The following is a 25,007-nucleotide window of genomic DNA, read 5'->3' on the forward strand; positions in this document are numbered from 1 at the left end:
AGAGTTCGAGAGGTGCTGTTTACAATACCGTGTGGACTGCTACCTGGTGCCACACCCTCAAGATAGGAAGGGAAGTGGCATCTGGGAGCAACTTGGTCATTTTAATAAAACAATATTTTAAAAATATCAAGTTCAGTGGTCCCCAGTGGTCCTCCATCCACAATTTCACTTCCCATGGTTTCAGTTACCTGTGGCCAACTTTTGTTTCAATATATGGTTATAGTTGTCCTATGTTACTATTGGCTACTGTTAACTTCTTGATGTGCCTAACTTATAAATGAAACTTCATCAAAGGTATGTACACAGAGGAACACATAGTGAACATGGTCTGGTACTGTCCACAGTTTCAAGTATCTGTGTAATACCTTATCACACATCCCCCAAGGACAATGTTGCAGTTTTATGCCAAGCTCCTATTTCTGATTTCCCAAATCACTCAGTGTTAGAATAAGAATCCAAGGGCTTGGAAACTCAGCCTTCTGTAGTTTTAACCCCACTCAACAGAAATTAAATCAACTAAAGAGAAAAACAACAATCATCATGGAGCATGAGTTTGGAGGACCAGACACTTAATTATACCAAGGCCACCAATTATGGCTTTAATCACTGAGGCCACACTTCAGCATGATAAGCCTTCTGTAAACACTGATTCTTTGCCATCAAAATCATCCTCCAGGCCTTCTGATGTCTTTAGTCCTAAGGTCAAGCAGTAAGTAGGGTAAAGGTGTAAGACAAGTGGCCAGGGCTTCAAAATTCAACTCTTTTCATCAGACGGAAACATTCTAACGAGCATTCTGAGACGATGATTGTTTGCCTGCGAAGGTGCAGAAGGAATATAATATCCTGCTGTTCAGAAAAGGATTTGAAGACCTTCAAACACCAAAAAGCAACAATCTGATTTAGAGAGAAATCTTAAGTGTGCATATGCAACGGTCTTTATGTCATTTCCTGTGGAAATCTCCTTCTAGCATACAGTAGGTCCACACTTTTCTGCACCCTTGTAGTCAGGTTTGACTGTGCAACTTGCTGTGCCCACTGATTGTGTGTGAGCACACACTTGCTTCACCACCTCCTCTCTTTCCCTTCCACAAAGCCACAATGTCCCAAGTGACAGCTGCTCAAGGTCTGGGTATTGGAATAACAACCCACACAGAATGCATGGTAAACATGAGAAAGAATTTCACTGTTCTGAGCTGCTGGGCTTTGGTGACTGCTTGTTACCTCAACTAACCTTGCTACTCCTGACTGATACAACACAGAATGGATTTCCCCACCCACTTTAGTCAAGCACCAACTTTGTTACTATTTAAAACCTACAACAGCTTAAGACTAAGTAAAGAAGACTACTCTTAAACATATGGAAAGAATTACATAATTAACCGCACCAGAATGTAGAAACACATTGACATAGTGGGCCCGAATACGATTCTTTGAAAGACCTGCTTACAGGTTTGGTCCTTGGCTAGCTTCTGGGAACTTGGACATGAAGAGAGTTTCCGACACCCTAACATGGCTCCTGGTACCCAAACTATTTGCAAAAGTGACATGACTTATGGTAAACACCCATTCTCCTCCTGAGCATCCAGAATTTTTTGTGCTGGGCAAAAGCTGTCTCCATGAGCAACTTCCCATGGAAAGCCCTGGCACTGTCTCTAAGGAATGTTCGTGGTGGGCAGCATTTCCATGCGGTTATCACAATTAACCTGATGTGACTCTGTGGGGAGAACTGTGGAAGCTCAGGCAGGGATCCCCAGATGTGCACCTTTGCTGATTTTGCTTTGTGTCATTTCTTGGCTATAGACAGTCATGGATCAGACGATGTGAAGTCCTTATGGACAGTCAGCAAACCTGGGCGTGGTTTGGGGACCCTGGATATAGCACTAAAATAAGTCCCTTCAACATTACCTGTTGGGCAGACAGTGCTTATGTCTGTGGGAGAGGGATGCTTATGGATACTCCCTTCATATGTAAAGCACCACATATTATAAAATAACCCATTCCCAAGATATCCCTGTTTTCATGAGAGTAGAATCCCAAAGATTGTACTGAAGAAAATTAAGGCTGAAGTCTTAAAGTATCACTTTTCTTCCCAGTTTGGCTGCTCTGAACAGTAGAGGAGCCAGATGTGTTCTGTTTTAAATAGGCCCCGAAGACTTTTTATTGAGTTGTAAATAAGTACATGTTTAACAGAGGAAATGCTCTAACTCGAACACAAACACCAAAGACAGACAAACCTACCGTAATTATCAGCGGCTGCATCTGATTTCTCAATCTGAATATTCTGAGTGACTTTTGGACAAATTTCAATTTCTTTATACAGCTGCAAATGACAAAGAGGAGTCTGATTAGGATTTCATTATAAATAACTTCTTAGGAATGGTCATCATTTCGTAAATCTATTTTTTCATGATTGATACTTCAATGGAAATTCACATCACATCACAATCTTCTCACTGGATGGAACCTATTAAGAGTCAAAGCAGCAACCAGAATTCACATTCCCAAACTTAGCTACAGCTTCGTTTCTAAATAATTCCCTAACATCACTCTGTGTGTCTATTTTTATCCCACTCATCTATCACAGACCTGAAAAATAATGCTAAAGTAATCAAAATCTCTAGTCCTGGGGTGGGAAGTGTTAAAGAGGTTGTAAGGATGCTGGCATGGGTCACATGGAAATAGGCAAAATCTCCATGCTACCAGTCTTCTCTGTTCATGTATGACTCTTACCTAAAAAGTTCACCAGAGTACAGACAGGTAGAGACAAAGGTTAGCCTTGAAACAGAAAACAAATTATGTGAACAGAAGGCATTCTCTTTTAGCCACTGAACTTCAGCAGAATTAGCTAGAAAAATTAAGTACATAAATTAATTTCCCATCTAAAAACTCAAGCCTAGAGAAAGGGTTTCTGTATTAAGCCAAGATAAGAACAGTGAAGAGTGGAGAGATCAGAGACACTGCCATTTAATTTAATTGCTGTTTTGTTATCATATGTCTGCCTACCATCATCAAGACCACAACTTCTTGAAGTTCCACCTGTGTCTTTCTGCCTATCTCATACTAACTCTATGAGAAAACTGTGATCTCCATTTTGCAGATGAAGGGAATAAGACTGGCGAGAAAGTACTTGAATAAATCGGTAAGGCCAGTATGGGCAGAGCTGGGGTTTGAAGCTGTTTTTTGCTTTCTCTAGAGTTGAAGTTCTTTCCACTATGCTTGTGATCCTCCCAAAGTAAAGAAAACCAACTTGCTTTGGTAAATAAGCCAAAACGTGCAATTCGAAATTAAAGACAAAATTCCAAAAACAAATAAGTATGTCAAAGGCTCATATGGAACTTAAACACTTATTTGATTGTGAAATGAAGATGCAGTTTGAGCCAAGGATAATAACAGAAAAATCTGTCCTGTAGCAGTAACAGAGTCCTGGTGAACAGCTAAACCTGGCCCATCCCTCACCACCCTCTCATTCACCCCTAAATCATCCTAATCGAGCAAGTAGAAAAGAATGTCAGTTTCTTTCCGTTTACTTGCTTTGGCCATTTGAGAGGTAAGCCATACTCTTAGGACCCAGGAGCCCAGAAAACGCCTGCATTGAATATACAGCCAGAATCTATTTCAACACCCTAATGTAAAGAAGCTTCCAGCAAATACACCATGCTAAGGGCAAAAGGGAATACGGTTTTATTTCTATACTTCATAAATGCTTCCATAAATTACTTCATTAGAAGAAATCAATTATACTAATTTTTAGTTCAGAAAATACAGTTACCAAAACCACGAATACCAAATTTAGGAAAGTTAATATATATCAACACACCACAGAATGCTCATTAAAACATTAGCCACTGTGTTCAGGTCAGTTGAACAGAGCCTTAGTTTTATTTTCTTAAACATCCTTGAGAGCCAAGGCTTTCCCCCAGGGGGCAGTGTATAACTGCTCCAATCATCTCTGCAAAGACCCAGTAGGAAGAGGGCTTTGTGCAGTCTTTCCCGCTCTGGCGTAATACCACCTCGCTTTGGTTTAATAAAAAGATCAAAATATATATATATATTTCAAGAAGGGTTTACACTTGAAAATATATTTTCAATACAACTGCAACACCTGGAGGCAGAAACATTTTAATTCAGTCATTTTATACATAAAGACCTTTAACAATTTCCTTTACTTGATTAAAACAATGATGTTGCACGTTTCCCTATTTTTCAAGAAGTGGATCAAAAGATCACCAGACTTTAGGCAATTCTTTGCAGGCAATTGAGTCTCACAAAATCAATCATTCTTCCTATGTCTCCTTGGGGTGCCCCAGAACAAGCCACCCTTCACCTCTTGTCTCAACTTGGTTCCCTGGCCTCTAATCAGTTCTGCCTGACACCTTAAGGCCTACAAGGCAGCCACAATGAGCCCATTGCAACAGAATTTCAGACAGTCATCTCTGGGTAACGTGGGAGTCTGCTTTCTGGACACCCTCTACATAAGGGACAGTCAAGTCCCTATGTAAAATGACATAGCATTTGCATATAACCTATGCACAACCTCCCATATACTTTAAATCACCTGCTTATATAGATATCTAATACAATGTGAATGCTATGCAAACAGTTGCTAAAATATATTGCATAGGGAATAATGACAAAAACCAGTCTGTACCTGTTTGATGCAGGTGGAGCCAGCACACGCCTAACTACATAGTACAGATTGGCAACAATGAAACCTTTCAGTTTTTAATATTTTCAACCAGCAGTTGGTTTACTCCAACCTGTGGGGGTATGGAAGCCACCTACCATGTCCTTTCTCTCCTGAGGTTCCCTCCTCACTTAGGCCCTGCATGGCCTGTCCTGCTCCCTGCCTCCCCTCCCCCAGCATCCCACCTTCCTGATCCTCCCCACTCATCCTCATCACAGACCAGGTTAGCTACCTCTTCCCTTGCCCTCTTTGTTCCCTCAAAGACACTTTTGTACAAAACACCTCCAAAACACGTGTCCTCAATTTCATCACCTTTAAGCTTGCAGGTGCCCCATCTCTCTATGTCCATTTGCCCTAACTTCTTTATTGACATGTTTTTATGTCATCATCTCTGCAAACTGAATAGAGGTCCTAATAGAAGTCAGGATTTTTTTTTTTTTTTTTTGAGCAGGGGCGGGGCGGGGGCAGGAGTTTGTACATCCACAGTCCACAGTCCACAGTGTCTAAAATAGCTAGGATTGTGACAGGCACCCAATGCTAACTAAATATTTGCTATCCAAATGAATAAATAAATAAAGAATAAATAAATTGATTAGTGTTTCTGCAAGCTCTTTATTTCCACTTGTCACTTTAAGAAAAATCCATTTAGTGTTGGTTTTCGACAAGCCTGTGCTTGTACAACCAGGTTCACGATCATTCCATGGGCTGAACCTGACAATCAACTAATCATGAAAAAGTAGCCAAACAGGGTCACTTACATTAACACAACAGGCAAAGAAGATAAATAGATAGCTATTCCTGGTTATTCATAAACAAGAGACTCTCCTAACCACAAAAATAAAAATACTAGACCCTTCAAAATGGCCTTTCAAATCTAAGACACATTTTTGCTAATAATTATTGATCTTACTAATGATGGTTGAAAGGAACAATAGCACAGAACAAAATATTTAGGGGGATCATATATGAATGAGTCATTTCTAAGGAAACAACTTCAAATGCCTGCACGTTCCCCCAGGGCACCAATATCAGAATAGGGTCAGCTGGGAAAACAATGAACAGTGCGTGGACTGAGGCTTGTTTAGAAACGGACCTTAAAGTGAATATCTGGACACTCTCAAAAGGCATCCAGAATTCCGGCTGTTCAGAAGGCCCTGCCTTGGGATGCTATATACTCAGCATTAATGGCAGAGGAGCAGGAATTCAAGACCAGGGACCCATGGGTAGAACCCACATGGTCTGTGACCTTGGAAGATGGGGGGAGGGATATCTTTTATACTTATAAGTGCCTGGTGAAGCTTCTAGATCCCTTCTCAGAATAATGCTTCAATTGCACATGGCAATGAAAGTTGGCATTTCCTTCAATCATAAATGCACATAGGCAACAAAAGCAATACATAAACAACGCCCATGACTTTGTCATGAATAGAATTCAGTTATTTTCAAAACACATTCCAGTTGTTACTGATATCTCACGGTATTACATATGGTCATCACTATTTCAGAACAGCTACTATTAGACCTATTGCTAGGTCTTGTCATTTAATGAGCACATATATGATCTTAATAAAAAATAGTTTGGTAACTATTTCACTAAGCCATGTGCAATGGAAACATTATTCTGGAAAGGATCTAGAGGCTTCACCAGGCAGCCAAACCCAAAGCATAAAAAGATTTAGAACCTTGGGAAGAATGGAGCATGAAAGCAAGTAATATCTGCTTCCTTAGTGTCTCTGGGCTAGAGGTTTCCAGCAACGGGGCAAGACAAAATACATGGTCTCTCTCTCCTTCAGCTACCTTTTGTTGGTTTGTTTTTCGTACCAGGGATTAAACTCAGGGGCACTTAACCACTGAATCACATCCCCAGCTCTTTAAAAATTTTTATTTAGAGACAGGTCTCTCTGAGTTGCTTAGGGCCTTGCTAAGTTGCTGAGGCTGACTTTAAATTCACAATCCTCCTGCCTTAGCCTCCTGAGCTGCTGGGATTACAGGCATGCACTACCATGCCCGGTTCAGATTCATTTGTTTTTCAATTATACCACGTATACAGCAATTATAGATCCAAACAGACTAAGCTCGGCACACCTTAGTCTTCTACGTTGGATAATACCATACAATAGCCAAGATGTAAAAATAAAATAAATCAATAAAATTTCAAAAGAATGTCTCATACCAGCTCCTTATGTGTAGAGGACATGGTAAATAGCAAGGTATAATCTCTGTAATTTAGGATGTGAACAATTCACTAACCCAAGATACTAAATGTACACTCTATCAGCTATTCCAGTGATATCAGCAAAGCACTTCCCTGTAGGGGGTTTTATCTGGGAGTGGAGGGCAGGGTTGAGGAAGTGTCTTGCTATGTTTCCCAGGCTGCCCTTGACCTCCTTGGCTCAAGTGATCCTCCTGCCTCAGTTTCCAGAGTCATTAGAACAACAGGTGCATGCCTCCATGCCCAGCTGATATTTCCCTTTTTAAAATAAGGAAACAGACTCCCCCCCTGTACTCATAGAGTACAAATACTGGACTTTTCTCCACATCTGAGCAAGCATATATTACTCTCTGTTGAATGTAGCTTCTTCTATCAACACTTACCAAGTGATGGCTGAAAATGGACTCATTTTGATCCTCCTCTATTACATAACATGACAAGACAGTTACAAATGCACTCCCTCTTTTACATATCCTTAAAAACACTTAAAGGGACCTCAGGTAACCTTTTGGATGACAGAAACATTCCCAATTATGATTGAGGTGTGGAGACGTGCCTGTATACATTTGTCAAAACTCATCAAAATCATGTGCTGAAAACCCATGAGAGTTTCATTACATGTAAAGTATACCCCAATAAAGGTGCCTTACTAGTCTTTAAACCATGCTTCTTCCCCTTTCCAAAAAGAGAACATTGGGTTTACATTTTCAGTTCCAGTCTCTGGTGAAGTCTGAAGTCATCCCAGTATCACTCACACAGACACGGCATGCAGCAGCGTGGCCCCCAGAGGGATGACTAAATACAGACCAGGCAGAAAGATCTCCAGAAGAGAGATCATTCTTTACTGGAACTGAAAAATGCACCACCCAGCTAGAAAAAGGAACCTGTCACTGGCTTACTTGAAGAACGACCATTAGCATCTACTACATCAGTCGTTCTCTCTAATCTTTGTAAAGCCCCAGACATTAAGTATTGTCATCTCACTGCTTTGCTAAGTTCTAATGTCAGTATGCCAGTAGGCCTGATCTAGAGAGCCAGGTCTGCTTTGGAATCCATGTCCCAAGTCTGTTGAAATACAAACACACAATGGTCCCCAGGAATTCGTATGATGAGAGCTGGGACACACAATGAGATGGCAGGTGTTTTTCACCCACAAGATCTGACACTTTGGTCTTGCTATGCATGTGGAAGTCACAGAAAACTGGAGTTAGAGCTTTTATTCTGACAAGCCCCAGCTGATTTCAGAGTTCCCAACGGTAAAAGATGGTAAAAGACCATCAGTGCAGCCAGGAGACCTGGTAACAAGGCTTAAAATTCCGAGAGGTGGCTCTGGATTTCAGCATCTCACAGTGGCACAGCAATGCTCCTCGGCCAAGCCGAGACAGCATTTCCACTCTGGAAATACTGTGCTACGTAAGGCCACTGCCATCAACTTCACAACGCCCGATGAAGCTCATTTATTCTAGAACTCCATTCCTCTCCACCAGCTGCAATTAACACAAGTGCACAGACAATTTGAAAATAATCTCCTACAGAATGTGCTTGGACAACAGTCATAAACATTACCAGCTCATAAATGTCCTCCTCGGGCTGTGGGACGTAAAACTGCATTTTGTTTTCTATTAGAAATTTCAGACGCAGGTAATGAGCAGAATGATCCAGTTGATGTGTCTGGGACAAAAAGAGAAGAAAACATCCATTCAGTGGGAAATAGGAATGATTAGGTGTCCGCTGACATGTTATCATACCTCTCAAGAACCAAAGAGATTTGTTACTGCAGAGAGGGTGAGGTTTCTATACTTCTTATAAAGTTTGCATTCCCAACTCAGCATTGATTTCTGTTCTTGAACTCATGAGTAAAAACTCCATGAGTACCACAGGATTCAACAGAACCAACTGAGTCACATCGTCACTTCTATTGGCTCCCTGTGCTCTTCATCACTGCTTTTCAGCAAAAACTACCAATAGGCCCTCAGACGTGGGTGATTAAAGCAGAGTGAGAAGAAAGAAGTATTTATCATAAGAGAAAAAAATCTGGGTCCAGGCAAGGTTGGTTGTTTAACCAGGTGGGAGGAGGTGGACAGTTGTCAACAGTTCATTTGCAAGTGAGTCAATGTGAAGAAAGGCATTTGGATTCCAGTTTTATGTACAATTCCCCACTGAGACCCTCTGGGGTCATGCAGTGGGCACCTGGCCCACTTGGAAAGCACACCAAATGACTTGCTGGAGGAAAACTATCCTCCCACGGTCAGGAATTGAAATTCCAGGACTTCTCCTTCAGTCCAGGATGGGTCGGTCCATGGACTTACTCTAGCTAAAATGTCATCCTTGGATTAATTACTATTAAAAAAAAAAAAAAAAAGCAATGATGATAACATGTTTTATAAATAATACCCAATATACACTTAAGAAGATAATAGAGGAAAAAGAAAATGCTCTTCAAAATTTACATGGCAGTGTGAAAATACATTACTATAGAGAAGATGTTTAAATGGAGCAATGTTTTTAAGTGCCACATCTTTTAGAGGTACCTCCTAAAGTACTAATAGGGATAAAGGATGAGATGTTTGGAATTTGCTTCCAAAATAATCCAGACTGTGACTGATCACATTCTTCTCTAATTATATAGGAATCTGAGATTTCTCATCAAATAAACAGAAATCCTTTATACTTAAAGCTCTACGAATGAGAATTATTAAAATAAATGAAACTAATTTTAACTGGTTCTACAGGCTTCCCACTTGCCCTATAATCCCTCCCCTAATTGTATAAAAATATGTGTCTATGTCTATATATATGTGTGTGTGTGTATATATATATATCTATATGTACATATATCTAGATATAGATATACAAAAATATGCATTTTAAGACTGGATAAACAGCATTCCAACACTTATTCTAATCACATTCACTTAATCAAATCTTGTAAGCATGCCAGACACGGTGTGAAGCAGAGAATTCAGAAATTAATAGGATAAAAATGCAGTCCTCCTCAGGGTGCGTGGCTGGGAAAGGGGTGTATAGAAAAAAAAGTGGTGGTTTGGCTTTGTAAATATACACACACGTGCAGGACAGACACCCTGCATTATTCCTGAAGCACGTTTCTGGAAAGTGGAATTCAGTTGCCCCTGAACATTCAGAAGGATGATAAAGACACTTTTTATCAGGGATTCCTGGGAACCCCGAGTCTGTATCCCATTCCTGGGTAACATGAGAGTTTGAAGCCCGCTGAGCTGAACACAAACACCATTCAGCTACCCACTCCCAAGCACCTGGCTGTTATTCTGTTGCTGTCTGTATTTGAGATGGGATGCTATTGTCGGACAGACCCAGGATTGTTGATGCCAAAGACAGTAAGTGGGGATGGGTAAGCCCAGGCAGGGAAATATAAAACAGAGAAGTTTGAAGAGTGCTACCTACTGCTTATGGGAGAGATACCAAGGCAAATGAACAGCAATAAATCTTAATATTTAGGGTGATAAAACAGTTTCCCTCAGCAAGAGAGAGGGGAGGCATATGCTTCCCTTTCACCTAGGTCTTCAACGAAATTGTTAACAAGACACTAAAGGTCTAGTTCATAGTCTATTCCAGGCTCAAGTAGAAGGGAAGCAAATGAAATTTCATGGGTTCTTAGGAACAGGGACAAATCCACTGGGAAACATGATGGACATCATTAATAAGCATCCTGTGGACATTCCTCATGAGGCTGCCTCCTTCAAGCCCAAACAGCAGCCTTTGGTACCTGGAACCTCAGTGTGAGGGAGTCAGACCACCGTCAGAGACCAGAGAGCTTCAGGTGGCCCCAGTGCAGAGTACAGACCCCCATCACCCCCTAAATGTATTATGCCAGCAATACCTCTACAGTGATACAGAGGAAGATAAATGCTGGTGGGGTACCTCACGTAAGTTGCTTTAACACAGCACAGACAGCAAAAGAAAGATAAATATAGCAATGGAAATAAGGATGATTCTTTCTATGACACCCCCTCCCCCACTGTCCAATATAATGACTTTATTTGACGCCAAAGAGCCCTTCATTTGGCCAGTAAAAAGTTATTCGAAAACAGGATGCTGGATCAATATTCCAGTGCATCTTCTCATTTTCGTAAAGGTTTCTGAATTATGAACCCTTTCGTCATGGCTGGTCTAAAATGAAGAACGAATCCTAATGAACTAATTAAGTCAGATCATCAGAATTCTCCAGAAGGATTTTGTGCTCCTCAACATCAAGGCAGTCGAATAACCAACCATGTTCACAATACATCTTTGTGCAAAAAGAATTCCAAATGTTAATGAATATTTTAGGATTGTGATTCAAATATGTGACCTGCTTTAGGCTGATTAAACATTCAAGAGAAAATATCCTAACAAGAGAAATTCAGTTAGGAAATAATTTAAATAGTACAAATTTGTTTCCCAATGTACATTTACTTGAGTTACTTAGAGAGCACCAGATTCATTTTCAGGCAAGGCAGCTGCAAATTATACCATAAAATAAATATTATTGTAGAGCAATTTTAGTTTAGTTGGAATAATCTTTTTAAATTAGTATCTTACTACAACTAATTCAAAGAATGAAATAGCAAAAAACAACGTAGATGTTTCTGGTAAACAGTGTTAGCCATTAAAATAGATAAGAATGTATTGTTATGGATCTTCTAACCCGTCATGTTTTGCTTATCCACATTTCTTCATTTCAATGAAACTGCTCTGGGAAACATATAAACATGCAGTTACTGAACACAGAAATCCATGCACACACAGAATATGCAAAGTGCTACTGCAGAATTTCCAAAGATATTTTCCTTTGCCTTCCAAGTGACCTTTTATTGTTTTTACAGGCCAATCAATATTGGGATATCCAGAGCCATAGAGCAACATAGGTAAAGCATGAAATAAAACAGACACCATGTCACACATGAATAATACCAGCAAATATGAATGAGAGAATTTTTTGCAATTATCTTTATAATTGCAATAATCCTAATATATCCACCTAGAGGCCCAGATGGTTACCTGTTAAGATTTAATAATAATCATTCAAGTAGCATCTATAATATGAAATGTAGATCTTGAAACATTTACTATACCAGAACTTGACTGGTGATCAGATGGCAGATGGCAAACTGATGTGAAATGATGTGGATCAGAGAGAATAGGAAAGAGAATGAGCTGAATGCAAGAGACAGAAGAAAGAGATTGATTATTAAATATTAGAGGAAGCATTCATCGCCAACATTGAGCATGACAATAATAAAATAAAGACATGCATTCTTATAAGCATCTTTGCTTTCAATCCCTCCTTCAAAAACAAAAACAAAAAATCCACTCACCATTAGATTAGATCATTAATAACATGTGCCACTCTTCCCCCATTATCTCTTTCCCTCTTAAGAATCAAATCAGTTCCACAATTACAATAAAGTAATTTTCCAAAGAAGAGGGGAGCTTTAGAAGACACCTGGCTCGAAGCACACCATATAATTTATCCTCCATAGATGCTTTTCCAGGGACCATCAGTTTCTTAAAGTGTACCACAAAAATTTTGCATTTTTAAATGCACGAGATGTATGCTTGTTCCAAATGCTCTTTGTTTTTATTCGTATGTTTGGGAAAAAGAAATGAAGACTCAGGGAATATTTGCAGGACAATCTTTTATTGTCAGAGTAAGGAACTTGTACCTTAATGATGCCATCTGAAACATTAGAGTGACAGAAATAAATATCTTATAGGGGAAGACAAACTGGCAGTTACAATGTCATCCTGCATTGTCTTAGTTTCTACCCAAGGTAAAGCTTGAAAAGTACCTAAAATTGGGCCAATCATTCATTGCTTCTCTCACTGATCAGTTTCCAAGCAATCAATGGTTGCCTGAAAAACATAGCTTAATCTTTGATTTCTGGTGGAGTCTAAAGACAATAAGTACAGGTTACTCTCAATCCATGCTGTTCCCTGCAAACACCTTACTCCTTACTTTGGTTTCTACAGAAAGTCCAGAGTCCTGCTTCCAACACCTTCAGCTGCAGATCTGAGAATAACTCCCACAGCTCTGCAGAATATTAAGAGCTAATATTCTATAAATAAAATAATGCAGAAATCCTCAATATACCAATTTTGCTAAAGAATCAAAATGAACAATTATGAACAGAAATGTCATTATCTTTAAAAGTTAGAACTTCCATGAAGGAATCAAAGAATGTGTAAGATGACATAATTTACTTTTAACATCTATGCTGGGGTTGATTTTAGCTTTTTCCTAAAACTAGCAGCTGTTTCATCTGCCCTCCTTATAAGATACTTGAAAATATTATTTGCTTGGTCTGTACTGTTCCCACTCAGAGGAAGAGCCATATTTTCTCCTTAAAAGGGCTCTATTGATATGTTTCTTTAAAAATACATACATCGTTGATCATAGAACTACAGGGGTACTTTGTGAGGTAGTGAAAACTATTTAAGATTTGAAAATCAAGGGTTGAATAAAGACATCTCATTCATTCAACTTCTTTGAGAATAAAATGGGAGAAGTTTTCTGCTTTCACTTTTCAACCCTATAAATACCAGCCCACTCCCCTGAGAATATATTAGATTCTTCTGAGTCTTATGGACTGTCCTTCCTGAGAATTTTGGTGACTGCTTACAAGCACAATAGGCAACTCCTAGGTTTGGAATAGCCAGACAGGCTCAGTTTTTTTCACAACTAAGAGTGATGTGAGCTCAGGCAAGGCACCAAGGCTCTCTAAGACTCAGTTTCTCCACCTGCAAAACGGGCAAGTAACTGTTCTTTCTCAGACTCAAAAAAACTATCAATGCTATTGTGCCCATAAAAAATAAAAACAGCACTGCAATGCCCCCACTCAAGGACATTCATCTGGTTGGACTTCAGGATGTGACAGGGCGGGGAGGGTGTGGATGAAACCAGGTTCACCTTGAAGATCAAGATATTTGTACAGTTTAAGGTGAAAGCTGAGGGAATGAGTTCAATCAAACACCAACAAACAAACAAACCCACAGGCTAATTTTGTGTTCACATTAAGAATTCCCTAGCACAGAGGTCAAACGTACACTCACTTTAGTTTTTCCTTACTTTAAAGATGCCCCTGGTGTATCAATTGCTGATTAAAGGGCAGGTTGCAAAATAGTATCCATAATATGACATTACTAAATACGTGTAGGTATAGAAAAAAAAATGGAAGAACAAACATTGAAATGTTTACTGTGGTTACTTTTGTATTTTGTAAGTAAGGTTCTGAATAGCACAGAAATGTGCTGTTTTGTTCTTAGATTTTCTAAAATGTAATCATGTCATATTGCAAATCCATCACAGACACACTTTTTGAAAGAAGTCAGAAGAGTTTCTCCCCTCCCATGGGGGAAGTTCCTCCTACATTTTTATACCTATCATTCCAAAGGCAGGCAACCAGCAGCTCTGAAATGAAACGGAAACAGGTTTTAAGAGCTGCCTTCTCCTATGTGACCAAGTTCCCACATGTACCTTAGGAGAGTCCTTCACTTCATTCTGCTTTTCTCAGGGAAGCAATCTAAAGTGGTTCCATACCTTGCAGATCAGCTCCAGGGTGTCCCGAGCAGTGTCCCCCGGCCGAACTACTGTGAGAGCTGGCTGATTATTGGGAAGACAGAACCAGGAAGGACTGAAATACTCGTGGACCCAAATGTCGCAGTCAGGATTGTGCTGGTGGACGCTTGGTAAGACCACTTCTTTCTCCCTCTGCAATAAGAAGTCAGGTCAGCAGAGAAGCAAGCTGTCATGACGTCTCTCACATCCCAAGGTCCCTAGATTGCACCCAGGGATGATCTATTTCCAGAAAGACAGCCCAGGGCAGAAGAGGTGGCAGTGGTGGGATGCAGGGGAACCCTTGGGGAGCAAGAAGCTATTGAGAAAGGAGCTTTAGGAGTGGAGCAGGAAGATTTCTGACTTTGAATCTGGAGCAGACTTCCCACCCGGCCCATGACATCCAAAGGCAAGCATGACATAAATGAGTAAGTACTGAAATTTGGAAGAAAGCAAGAAATGAGCCACCTAATCAGCTCAGCTTTATTGCTATTATTTCTTCCACAAACTCATTTTAAGTTTTGGGCCAAGAACTCCCATTAAGAATATGTGTCAATATGTGAAAGAATATGTGAAATTTATACTTCAAAGCAACAAAGACGTCTCAAGGGAATTTTTTCATGAAGATAATGTTCCAGCATTACATAATGATAGGTAACACTGTTTTTGTACAATCCTTGGACCTCTAGCACAATTCTGGGAAAGGGACATCTCCACTTCCCGGGTGAAGGTCTAAGAGTTTGGAGGAGAGGCCTTACAGTGGCTCAAGGCCCCTGCGATGGCTCCGCCCCCCACAGCTCTGCCCCTAAGGCTCCGCCCCCTATAGCTCCACCCCATTGCTCCACTGCCCACTACCCAGCTCTGCCTGAGGACTGGGGAGGAGTACCAAGCATCTCAGTGTCTGGAGCAAAGCATCATTCAACAGCTAGGTTAAACTTTACACTAAAAAGCAGAAGCAGAAAATGCTCCAGAGATTGATAAAATGTTAGGAGTCCAATGAAATAAGCAAAGAATGAAGTATGTTAGATTTCAGCAATATAAATATGATATGGATAATTTATATGCCAAGTGGCATGCCTTCATTATTGTTTATAACCAGGTCACTGGTTGGTAAATACATGTCTACAAATTACCAAGAACAAGATCATACCATAAAATTACAAGGAACCAATTTCCAAATAAAGGCTGAGAGGTGGTAACATAATGATTTCCATACGTAAAAAGGATCCAGGAATGGGGGAAATGTTTCAGTAAAGGCCACTAAACTAAGCCCAGTTGCAGAAGATAATTTCAGCCCTGTCTTTGAACATTGTTGCTTTCACAGATAAGTTGAACCCCAGGGAAAGAGCTGTCAAAAAGCAATCAACTTGACTACATCCCATTAACTATAATTGGAATCTTCCAATGTCGCTCCCACGTGCCACATCAAAAAAGTGCCCCTTAACACTGGATTAGCCCAAGTTTTGCATCTAAACTGCTCTTTGAGAACAAGGCATTCTAGCCAGGAAGTGGGATTAAAAAAAAGAAGTGCCTTGGAAAATCCAAAAAGCTAAACTGAAATCCAAAGGAAAAACTTTGGGTTTCCACCTTCTCTGTGTGGGAGAGGATATACTGTCATTAAAAATGCATAATAGATGAGTTGGCCAACTTCACAACTGACCAACTAAACATCAAAAACCACACTTGGATTGCACAGAGATACAAAAAATTAATTTCATCAAATACAGATGCTCAAAGAGAGGGCTTTGGTTAGATTATTATTTTATTTATTTATTTATTTTTGGTACCAGGAATTGAACCCAAGGGTGCTTAACCACTGAGCTACATCCTCAGCCATGTTCATATTGTATTTGGAGACAGGGTCTCATTAGGTTGCGTACAGCCTTGCTAAGTTGCTGAGCCTGGCTGTGAACCTGTGATCCTCCTGCCTCAGCCTCCTGAGCCACTAGGATGACAGGTGTGCACCACCATGCATGGCCTGGTTGGGTATTTCCAGGATGTCATAATCCATGAACTGCTTGAGACTCTACTCTCTTTTCCTCCCATAGCCAGAATTCCCCACTGCACTCTGGTTTCTGAGTCCACTCCTTCTAGAACATGGGGCTGTGCCACTGCTGACTGATACTGTTTGTTTGCACGGCAACCCAGAGTTGAATGCTGTCACATTGATCCTGAGTTGGAGAAGCAGAGAATCTTACCCAAGGTAACATCATCAACACCAGACCCCCCCAAAGAAGCCATTGCTGTTACTATTAGGGTCTTGAAAACTAGAGAGGTCCATTTATTTAGAGGCAGAAAAACGTGGCCAAAGGGGAAAAAAAATCAATATCTATATGGACTTTCAATCAGAGCCGTTTGAAAGTCCCTATTAAGTCCAAGTGCAAGGTTAAACCAAGTCTGTGAATCTTTAATTGAATACTTGACTTGGGAAGCAGATGCATTTTTTAAAAAGAACATATTATCAGAACATTTCTTTGGAATTAATGGAAGCAAAATAGCATGTGTGGGCAGAGCGAGGGCAATAAGAACTCACCTCCTGGGAACAGAAGTTGTACATAAAAAGGAATTAGCAATGACATAAAATATTCAGCTAACTCAGAACTCAAATTTCCTCTCATATTCTAGTCGGAAACTTTCACATCAAATGATAAGTCTGGAAAATGTTATGTCAGCAGGAGAATGCTCTTATCGACAAGTTTTAAACATGAAACAATTTTCCATCGCTCATTGGCCTGTTATGTAACTTTAAAAAAAAATGATTATTTCAGTTTTTCATTTTGAGTCTACTTAATTTTAGTAGCCCAAGAAGCCAACATCGTGCACATGTTGATGTACTCAGGGTACTTTTAGAAAAGGAACACGTGTTTATTTTTACCTTGCCATCTGGAACAATGTCATCAAATATTCCCTCTAAAGATTTCTTTACAGCGTCAGTTCCCTCTCCAAACACCTGCATATACAAAAGTATCATCTTAAGAAGAAATCCAGGCAGTGGGGCAAATGAAGCACAGGATGGGAGATGGAAAACGGACAAGGTTATTAAAGAACATTACAGTAATTTTCAGATACTCCTACATCAAATCCCAAAGTAAGTAACAAATTTATGGTAGCAGATTGTGAAAGCCATGTTCCCACACCTTCAACAATTCAAAAACAAACAAAACAAAAATAATTTGCTTTTAGATCTGGATGATTTTTCTCTAAATTTAAAGAAAATAAACTTGCAAAAGAAATTAACTAGATTCATTCTCAATGAATGGATTCTGCCTTATATACCTGATCAGATATTTACAAAGAATAATGTTTACTTTTATTACTTTCTTAAGTAGGACCACAGAAGATATTTATAGTTTGTTACTACAACATGCAGGAAAAAAGTTTTTATTTAAAAAATAGAGAACTGCTCATTCTTTGAAATATAATGAATCCTGCTCACTTAAAGTTACCATGAAAACCTTAATAGGCTACCAATACCACTAGGTAGTCATTACCCCAACACATGGACACAAGGAATTTTATGTATTAGTTCTAAAATAAGCATATAACATCAGGATAATTTGGGACATGATTAAGAAAAAGCTTTTCCTCCAGTGTAAAGGTAGTACACAGAAACACGCAATTTTTGTCCAATTCAAAGTACTGAAGCATGAATAGATTTCTACCACAGTGTTTATGGCTAAGTAGGAAGTTTTTAAAAACTCTTACTTTAAGAAAACAAATCATAAGAATTATTTATAAGACATTACATTGTCTTTTTGATTTGAAGAAAAAAGTGAAAACATTCTCTCGAATTTATTTAAATCTAATCCCACATTTCAATAGCAATGAGCTCTAACAACCTGGGGCCAAAAAAGCAGAACCACAAACACAAGTCCAAACTGAAAGGTCCTGACCCATATGTACAGCAGGGTCTGAGTGAATCATCTGTAATGACAGAGGATAAAAGTTAAATGACACCGTGTTTCTCAAAAAGAGAGTGAAACGCTGATTTTTAATATTCTGCTTTTGCTCGTTTATAGAGAACCATCAAGATCTTGCGTGATGGTTCTGATAAGCCACTGACTTTCCGGTTTCTTTTTTGGAGTCACGTAAGAGCAAAGCCCATGGGAGCAAACTCAAGACCACAGGACAAACACAAAATCGTTTAGTCTCACACTCCCTTATCATCTGCTCATCTGGACTCCTGCAGGTTCCATCACCACTCTTGGCCAGCGTTCAGGATTAATCTCCTTTTCAACTTTGCTCTTAAGGAAACGAATGGAGGGAATCCTCCTATCAAGCCAGGCAAAGTCTTCTCACTTTGCGTAAGGGTCCAGCAGGAACATGTCACGCTAGCATTCTGGTTATGACTTCCCAAATGTTTGATGCCTACTATCCAACCACTGTAACCCCAAAAGACTATCAAGGCTCATGGACGATAGTCCCTGAAATCCAAACAAGCAGTTCTGGGCTACTCATTTCTCAAAGACAAAGAAGGATGACAGATAACAATGGAGGGTGTATCCCAGAAGCAATGCCAGCAGGACAGTGGCCTCAGCAAGATCGGTGGGGAAGTACAGGGACACTGAATGTTTATGAGGGGCCCCACACCGCACCTGTCCAGGTAGGGCTGAGATTCCCTTCCAGCCCTTGTCCCTAAGCAGGAGGGGTCACGGTGGTAAGTGCGCACTCTCAGATTCCTGGCTCCTCATTCCCATAGGCAGAGAAGTGCTCGCTTCAGGTCAACCCCAGAAAGTCAAGGGCAAAGAGACAATCCAATCACCCTGAGGGCTGGCTCTGATCCTGCACCACTGGCAGCTTAGCCAGTCTCTGTGCTTGGTGCCCACTTGGCTTCATCATCGAGCCCTGCTTTTTTCTGAAGGCTCAGGATGAATCGTGTACTTTGACTAGGTCTATAATTAATCAGGGTTTGGAGAGGATGCAGATGGGAGACGAGAGCGTGGTGATAGACTAATAGCAGAGTTCAAGGTTATGGGTGTACATTATCTCTTAAAAGTGTCTAGCGTGACTAACTTCATGTCACCTAGTGAGTTTTAAGCAACACTCGGTGTCAATAAAGGAAGGACACACACATCCCCAGTTGAGGTGGCCACGGGAGCCATCTGTAGATTTCCTTTCTGTCCACTCTGGAACTTACCTGATTGATACTGGGGCGTCCCTGCTTCTTTTTGGAGGTAGTGTCCAGACCCCAAAGAGAAGAAAACCTGCTCCTTCGCTTGCTAGCAGATCTGGACATGGCCTGAGTACGTCTTCTCACTCCAGATTCACCTGTACGGGCTGCCACCTAATGATGTCAAGGATAAGCAGCATAAGAGATCTGTCAGGACGGCCACCTGTTCCTTGAAGTCCCCACTCTGTCCCCCTCCTCCATCACAGCGGTCAGTAATGGCCCCCCTGCTCAAAGCGTCTGATCCATGACTCACACATATCGAGACTTTCGGGCTGTTTGTGGATTCAAAATGGAAATGAAAGTTGGCAAACCCAATCACTATATGAAATCATCAGCAAAGATATATAAAAGAGTCATAAAATAATATATGTTATGTTTCCAAGAACAGATGTCCTTTTGGTCACAGGCTTGAACTACAGCATCAAGTTTAATGAGCCAAGCTTTCTCGAGAGTCTCCCCAAATGCTACAGAGCTATTTCTGCATTCTAAAAAAAAATGGTGCTGAAGGTCAGCAAAACTAGCAGAAAAACAGCAGATTTTGGTTCCTGTGATTCCATATTAAATCTTCTCTCTTTAGCTCTCCTAAAATATATAATTAGGCAAGTGAGGTCCCCCACCACAGTGGCTGTCGTGTCTTCTCCCTCAGTCAGAGAACCCCAAATATACTTTAGCACATGACCAGGAAGTCAAAGTTGACTTGCTTGCTTTGAGCAGGCCATGGCCTTGTGACTGGGCACTGGTCAATGGGGTGTAAGTAGAAAAACTATTTGCATCTTCCAGGGATCATCCTCAAGAGGTGGGGGCTTTCTGTCATCCACGAGGTTCCTCTTTCCTAGCGACGGGAAGGTCCAAGTCACAATCTAGATATCAGGCTCAACTCTTCAAGAATGAGAGAACAAGAAAGAAGGGAGCTATGTGTCTGAGGAAGGTGCAGTCATGACTTCCAGACTTACATGTTCTATGTTTAGGTGAAAAGGAAATAAAACTTATGTGTTTTTTTTTTTTTTTTCTTTTGTAAAGAAAACACTGTCGAGATATTTTCAAGGTACCAACAACCCAAAGAAAAATTTTGGAAGGGAACACCCGCAAATTTAAAACTTCCACAGCAATTATGGCTCAAGCGAAATCCCACTGAGAATGCCTGAAAGTCCTTCCAGGCAGAACCTCCAGGCTCAACCTCCTACCCTCCAGGTTGTAAGCAGAGTCCCAAGAACTTCAGGGAACTTCTGCCAACAGGCCTCAGTAGGCCACCCACGGGCTCTCCTTTCAAAGGAAGGAGTGGCGGAGGCCTAGTGAGCCAGACTTGAAACTCCCCCACCCGCTCTTCACTGAGGGAGGTATCTTGGAAGCCACTTGTCATAGATTCCCACGAGGGTGGCTCCCAATAGGACAGATGCCAGCTGGCAGCAGCCTGGGGATGAAGCAGCACGTTGGCTACCTGGCATGCCCCGGAGGGTCTTCAGGCACAGAAAACCCATGGGGAGACTGGCGAGGACCCCACTTGTGCTGAACACAAGTCAAAACAGCTTCCCTGCGGGTGTTATGGAGACACTTTTTGGTCCTGAGTGAAAACAGGAACTTGAAGAAGGTGCAGAGAACTTGTATTTCCCCAGGTTAGCACATCAAAAGCCCAGATCACAGCATTAAAAACATGGTAGCCAAGATACCAGTGGGAGTTTTTATCTCAGTCTGTGATAATTTTGGAGGTGTTCTGGGGAACAAAAATTGCAAAACAAAGGCACTATTAAATAAGTAAAACTTCTCCCCTATTTTCACCACATTCCATGTTAAAGGTAAACAAAGGTTGTAAAGGGATTGAATTAGAATGTGCTGGCACACATGCTCACATGATTATGTAAACGCTGAATACATTGTTCTAAATTTTAAATCCTAGAGAAAAAAAAATCCTGTTTGATCTCACATTTCTAGAACTATTTATTATCAGGTAAATCCAGTCATAAATAGGTTCAGATTCACATATATACAAAGCACTGTAATATAGAATAGGCCTCCTGTATCCATGAATTCAATCAACCTTACACTGAAAATATTCAGGAATGCTGGGCATGGTGGCACATGCCTGTAATCCCAGTGACTCAGGAGGCTGGGGCAGGAGGATTCCAAGTTCAAAGCCAGCTTCAACAACTTAGCAAGGGCCTAAGCAACTTGCCAAGACCCTGTCTCAAAATAATTAAAAAAAAAAAAAAAAGAGGGTTGGGATGTCCCTGGGTTTTAAAAAAAAAAAAGAGAGAGAGAGAAAGAAAGAAAATATTCAGTATTTCACCTGCACTAAACATGTCTGGACTTTCCCCCTCATTATCATTCCCTAACCAATACAGTAAAACAATTATGTACATAGCATTTTTACATTGCAATAGGTATTACAAGTCATCTAGAGATGATTTAAAGTATATGGGAGAATGGGCACATATATGGTAGGTTACCTACAAATAAGACACCATTTTTATAAGGGACTTGAGCATTTCCAGATCCTGGGACCCTCCTCGGCAGTCACTAAGGGATGACTGGATGTGAATATCTGTTATTCTGTTTACTTCCACATATCAATATCTGTACACACTTATCTCTTATCCATCCTTCCCATATGAATAATAGGACAGGGCATCTGTGCTGTTTACTGCTATAATCCACATCACAAAGATAGTAACTAGCCAAGCACAGTGGCGCACGCCTATAATCCGAGCAGCCAAGGAAGCTGAGGCAGGAGGATCTCAAGCTCAAAGCCAGCCTCAGCAGCTTAGCAAGGCCCTAAGCAACTTTGCAAGACCCTGTCCTCTAAATAAAAATATAAAAAGGGCTGGGAATATGGCTTAGTGGTTAAGTGCCCTGGGGTTCAATCCCCAGTACCAAAAAAAGATAGAAACTGACATGTGCCAGGCACATATATTTGTTGATTGAATAAATAAATAAATAAAGGCCAAAGGACAAACAGTATGGTGAAGGCCATTAAAAAAATAACTCTCTACAACTTTAGGGAATAAAAAAAAAAAGGATGAAGGAGAAATCAAAACACCTACAAATATTCTGAGTGACCAGCTGACTTGTTGGTTTAGTCTGTTTTAACGTTCCTATAGCAACTATTCACAACTACTGGGGCCCTGTAAACTACAAAAGTTACCACTACCCGCAAAACAATAATGACTCAAAATGAGCAAAGGGATGTAGAAAAACAGGCTGGCAGAAGAACAGTGGACCAGAGCTCAACAGTTTCTCAATGATCTGGCAGACAATGGCTCCCTTTGTGGCCAGCACCTGATTACTCTATCATTCAGCTCATCTGTGCAAACAAGAACAATGATAACCTTTTTTCAAAGAGTACAGCGGGACCCTTCAGTTAATTACAGCAAATCACTCAGCATTGAGAGAAGCCTTCCCAGTGAATGGGGCTTCCATTGTAGCTCCAAACCCTCCCCTGGCCCTGTTGCCCTCCTGCCCCTTCTCCCACCGCCCCAACTTAAAAGGAGAGAGAGAAAAAAAAAACCTTCTAGACAAAGGCTAAATTGAAGAATGTTTCTACTGGGGCGGGGGTGGGGGATCTCTCTCCAAAGAGATCCCTGGGGTCAAATGACAAAAGAAGAGGAAAAAAAAATAAGTGTCCAATAAAACAGACTGCAAAATTCCCTGCCTGGGATGTTCCCTGGGAGCTAATGTAGGAAACGGGAACAGATACCCAAGTGAAACTCCTCATGAAAAAGAAAGTTGGCAAGGACACACAAGCACTGAGATTTGTGTCACTGAAGCAACTAGCAAGAAAAAAAGGAACAGAGATTTGAATGCAAGGAATTAAGTATCTTTCTTTAAAATCGCTGATCAAAAAACCTCACTAGCTCTCTTACACTCATCTTTAACTGGTCAAATTTTAGCAGCTTGCCACCAAAAGGAAAGGACCCACAGGTCACAAAGCCTGAGATGGAGGAAATGAGGTCTGAAGATAATTACAGAACAGGAACACAGTGACTTCCACTTGTCCATCTCTTAGAGGTGAGCTCCAATGACTTGGAAGAAAATAATTAAAGTACACAAGTTTTAGAGGAAAGTAGAATTCTTTTCTCCAAATTTCATTAATTCACAGTAAAAGGAGGGAGCTTTGTGGATGGCCTGACACCAGAAGCTTGCAGTAAAAATACTTCCTAGATGAGGGCATTCTGACAAGGAGGTAAATAAAAATTCTCATCTGCTATTTTTGAAGAACAAACTCAAAGAAACAGACCTAGATAATGCCATAAACTGAGAACTGTTTGCAAGACTTATTCATTACAGCATTTTGCCCCACTATTGCTTAAAAAAAAGGGATGTAATAGCTACATGGAGAGGAGGTAGGCAGGAAGTCCAAGAGCAGAGCTGTAATTAGCAGAACGAATCAGGATGCCAGTTTTAATAACTCCAGAAATTGGTTTAAGACTTCTTTAAAAATGTAAATCTACCCCTAATTATCTGAATGATGACGCTAATCTATTTATAAAGACCACAAACGCCTCTGACTGAATTACAGCTCTGAATTCAATTGAGGGTACAGCTGACATGGCAAGACAAGAGCAGCCCAGCTAAGGTTTTCCAAAGCAGTTTCTGGAACCTGAAACTTAACATTTAATTCCATAGCAAATGTGCTAAGGTGCAGTACATTTTAAGTGGGTGTCAATTTGGATAGGCTAAAAGCATGTTACTCGCAGTGATTTTTTTTTTTCCCCAACAGAAAGGAGCCAAAAGTACATAAAGCTGTTTGCAATTTAGCAAGTACATGAAATTACAGATTACAAACACACAACACAACTAGACAATCTGCTGCTCTGGAGGTCAGATGAAAATTCCCTTCCTCGAGCAATACATATGTTCAGCTGGTACATCGTGGAAGTTCTTTTGCCTTTCTCCAGCACATCCGGGTATTTATGACCATCGGTGATAAAAATAAAGGGAGAATTCCAAAAAGATTTGTGTTCAGAAATATAAGGGATGTGTATATGAATAAGAGAGAGAGGGAAAAAAAGCATTTATGTATGAGGGAAAGCCCTCCTCTCAGCATTTCCATAAGGTTCGAATAAATATGCATGTGGGTTCAAAAGTCAATACTACCTAAAAATAACAAGAGCTACCAATAAACAGTAAAGTGGACAGCTCCTAAGACAGCACCTTTCAGGGGCTGGGGATGTAGCTCAGCACGAGTGTTTGCCCAGCATGAGCGATGCCCTGGGCTCAATTCCCAGCACCGCAAAAAAAGAAAAAAAATAGTTTAGGTTGCTGCATCAAGAGAGGCTTAAGTAATAAATTTCTGAATAGGTTCAAATGAAAATTTGCAAAGGGAGGGCATTTCAGAAGTCCACACACAGCAGTAAACTAGACAAACACTCGA

At 40.5% G+C, this 25,007-nt stretch overlaps 1 protein-coding gene across 5 annotated transcripts in view; it reads right to left on the minus strand.

The window, feature by feature from the left end:
• Tiam1 (TIAM Rac1 associated GEF 1) overlaps positions 1-25,007 on the minus strand; it is a 361,212-nt gene that overhangs the window by 63,155 nt on the left and 273,050 nt on the right. For all 5 annotated transcript variants that reach the window (XM_047563443.1, XM_047563441.1, XM_047563439.1 and 2 more), the window contains 5 exons: positions 19,607-19,753; positions 17,345-17,419; positions 14,455-14,625; positions 8,463-8,567; positions 2,239-2,320 (listed from right to left, as the gene is read on the minus strand). In XM_047563443.1, coding sequence (XP_047419399.1) covers positions 2,239-2,320; positions 8,463-8,567; positions 14,455-14,625; positions 17,345-17,419; positions 19,607-19,753 — 580 coding nt within the window. The remainder of the gene's footprint in view (positions 1-2,238; positions 2,321-8,462; positions 8,568-14,454; positions 14,626-17,344; positions 17,420-19,606; positions 19,754-25,007) is intronic.

The sequence above is a fragment of the Sciurus carolinensis genome, chromosome 9 (genome assembly GCF_902686445.1).
Source record: "Sciurus carolinensis chromosome 9, mSciCar1.2, whole genome shotgun sequence".
Taxonomy (NCBI): domain Eukaryota; kingdom Metazoa; phylum Chordata; class Mammalia; order Rodentia; family Sciuridae; genus Sciurus; species Sciurus carolinensis.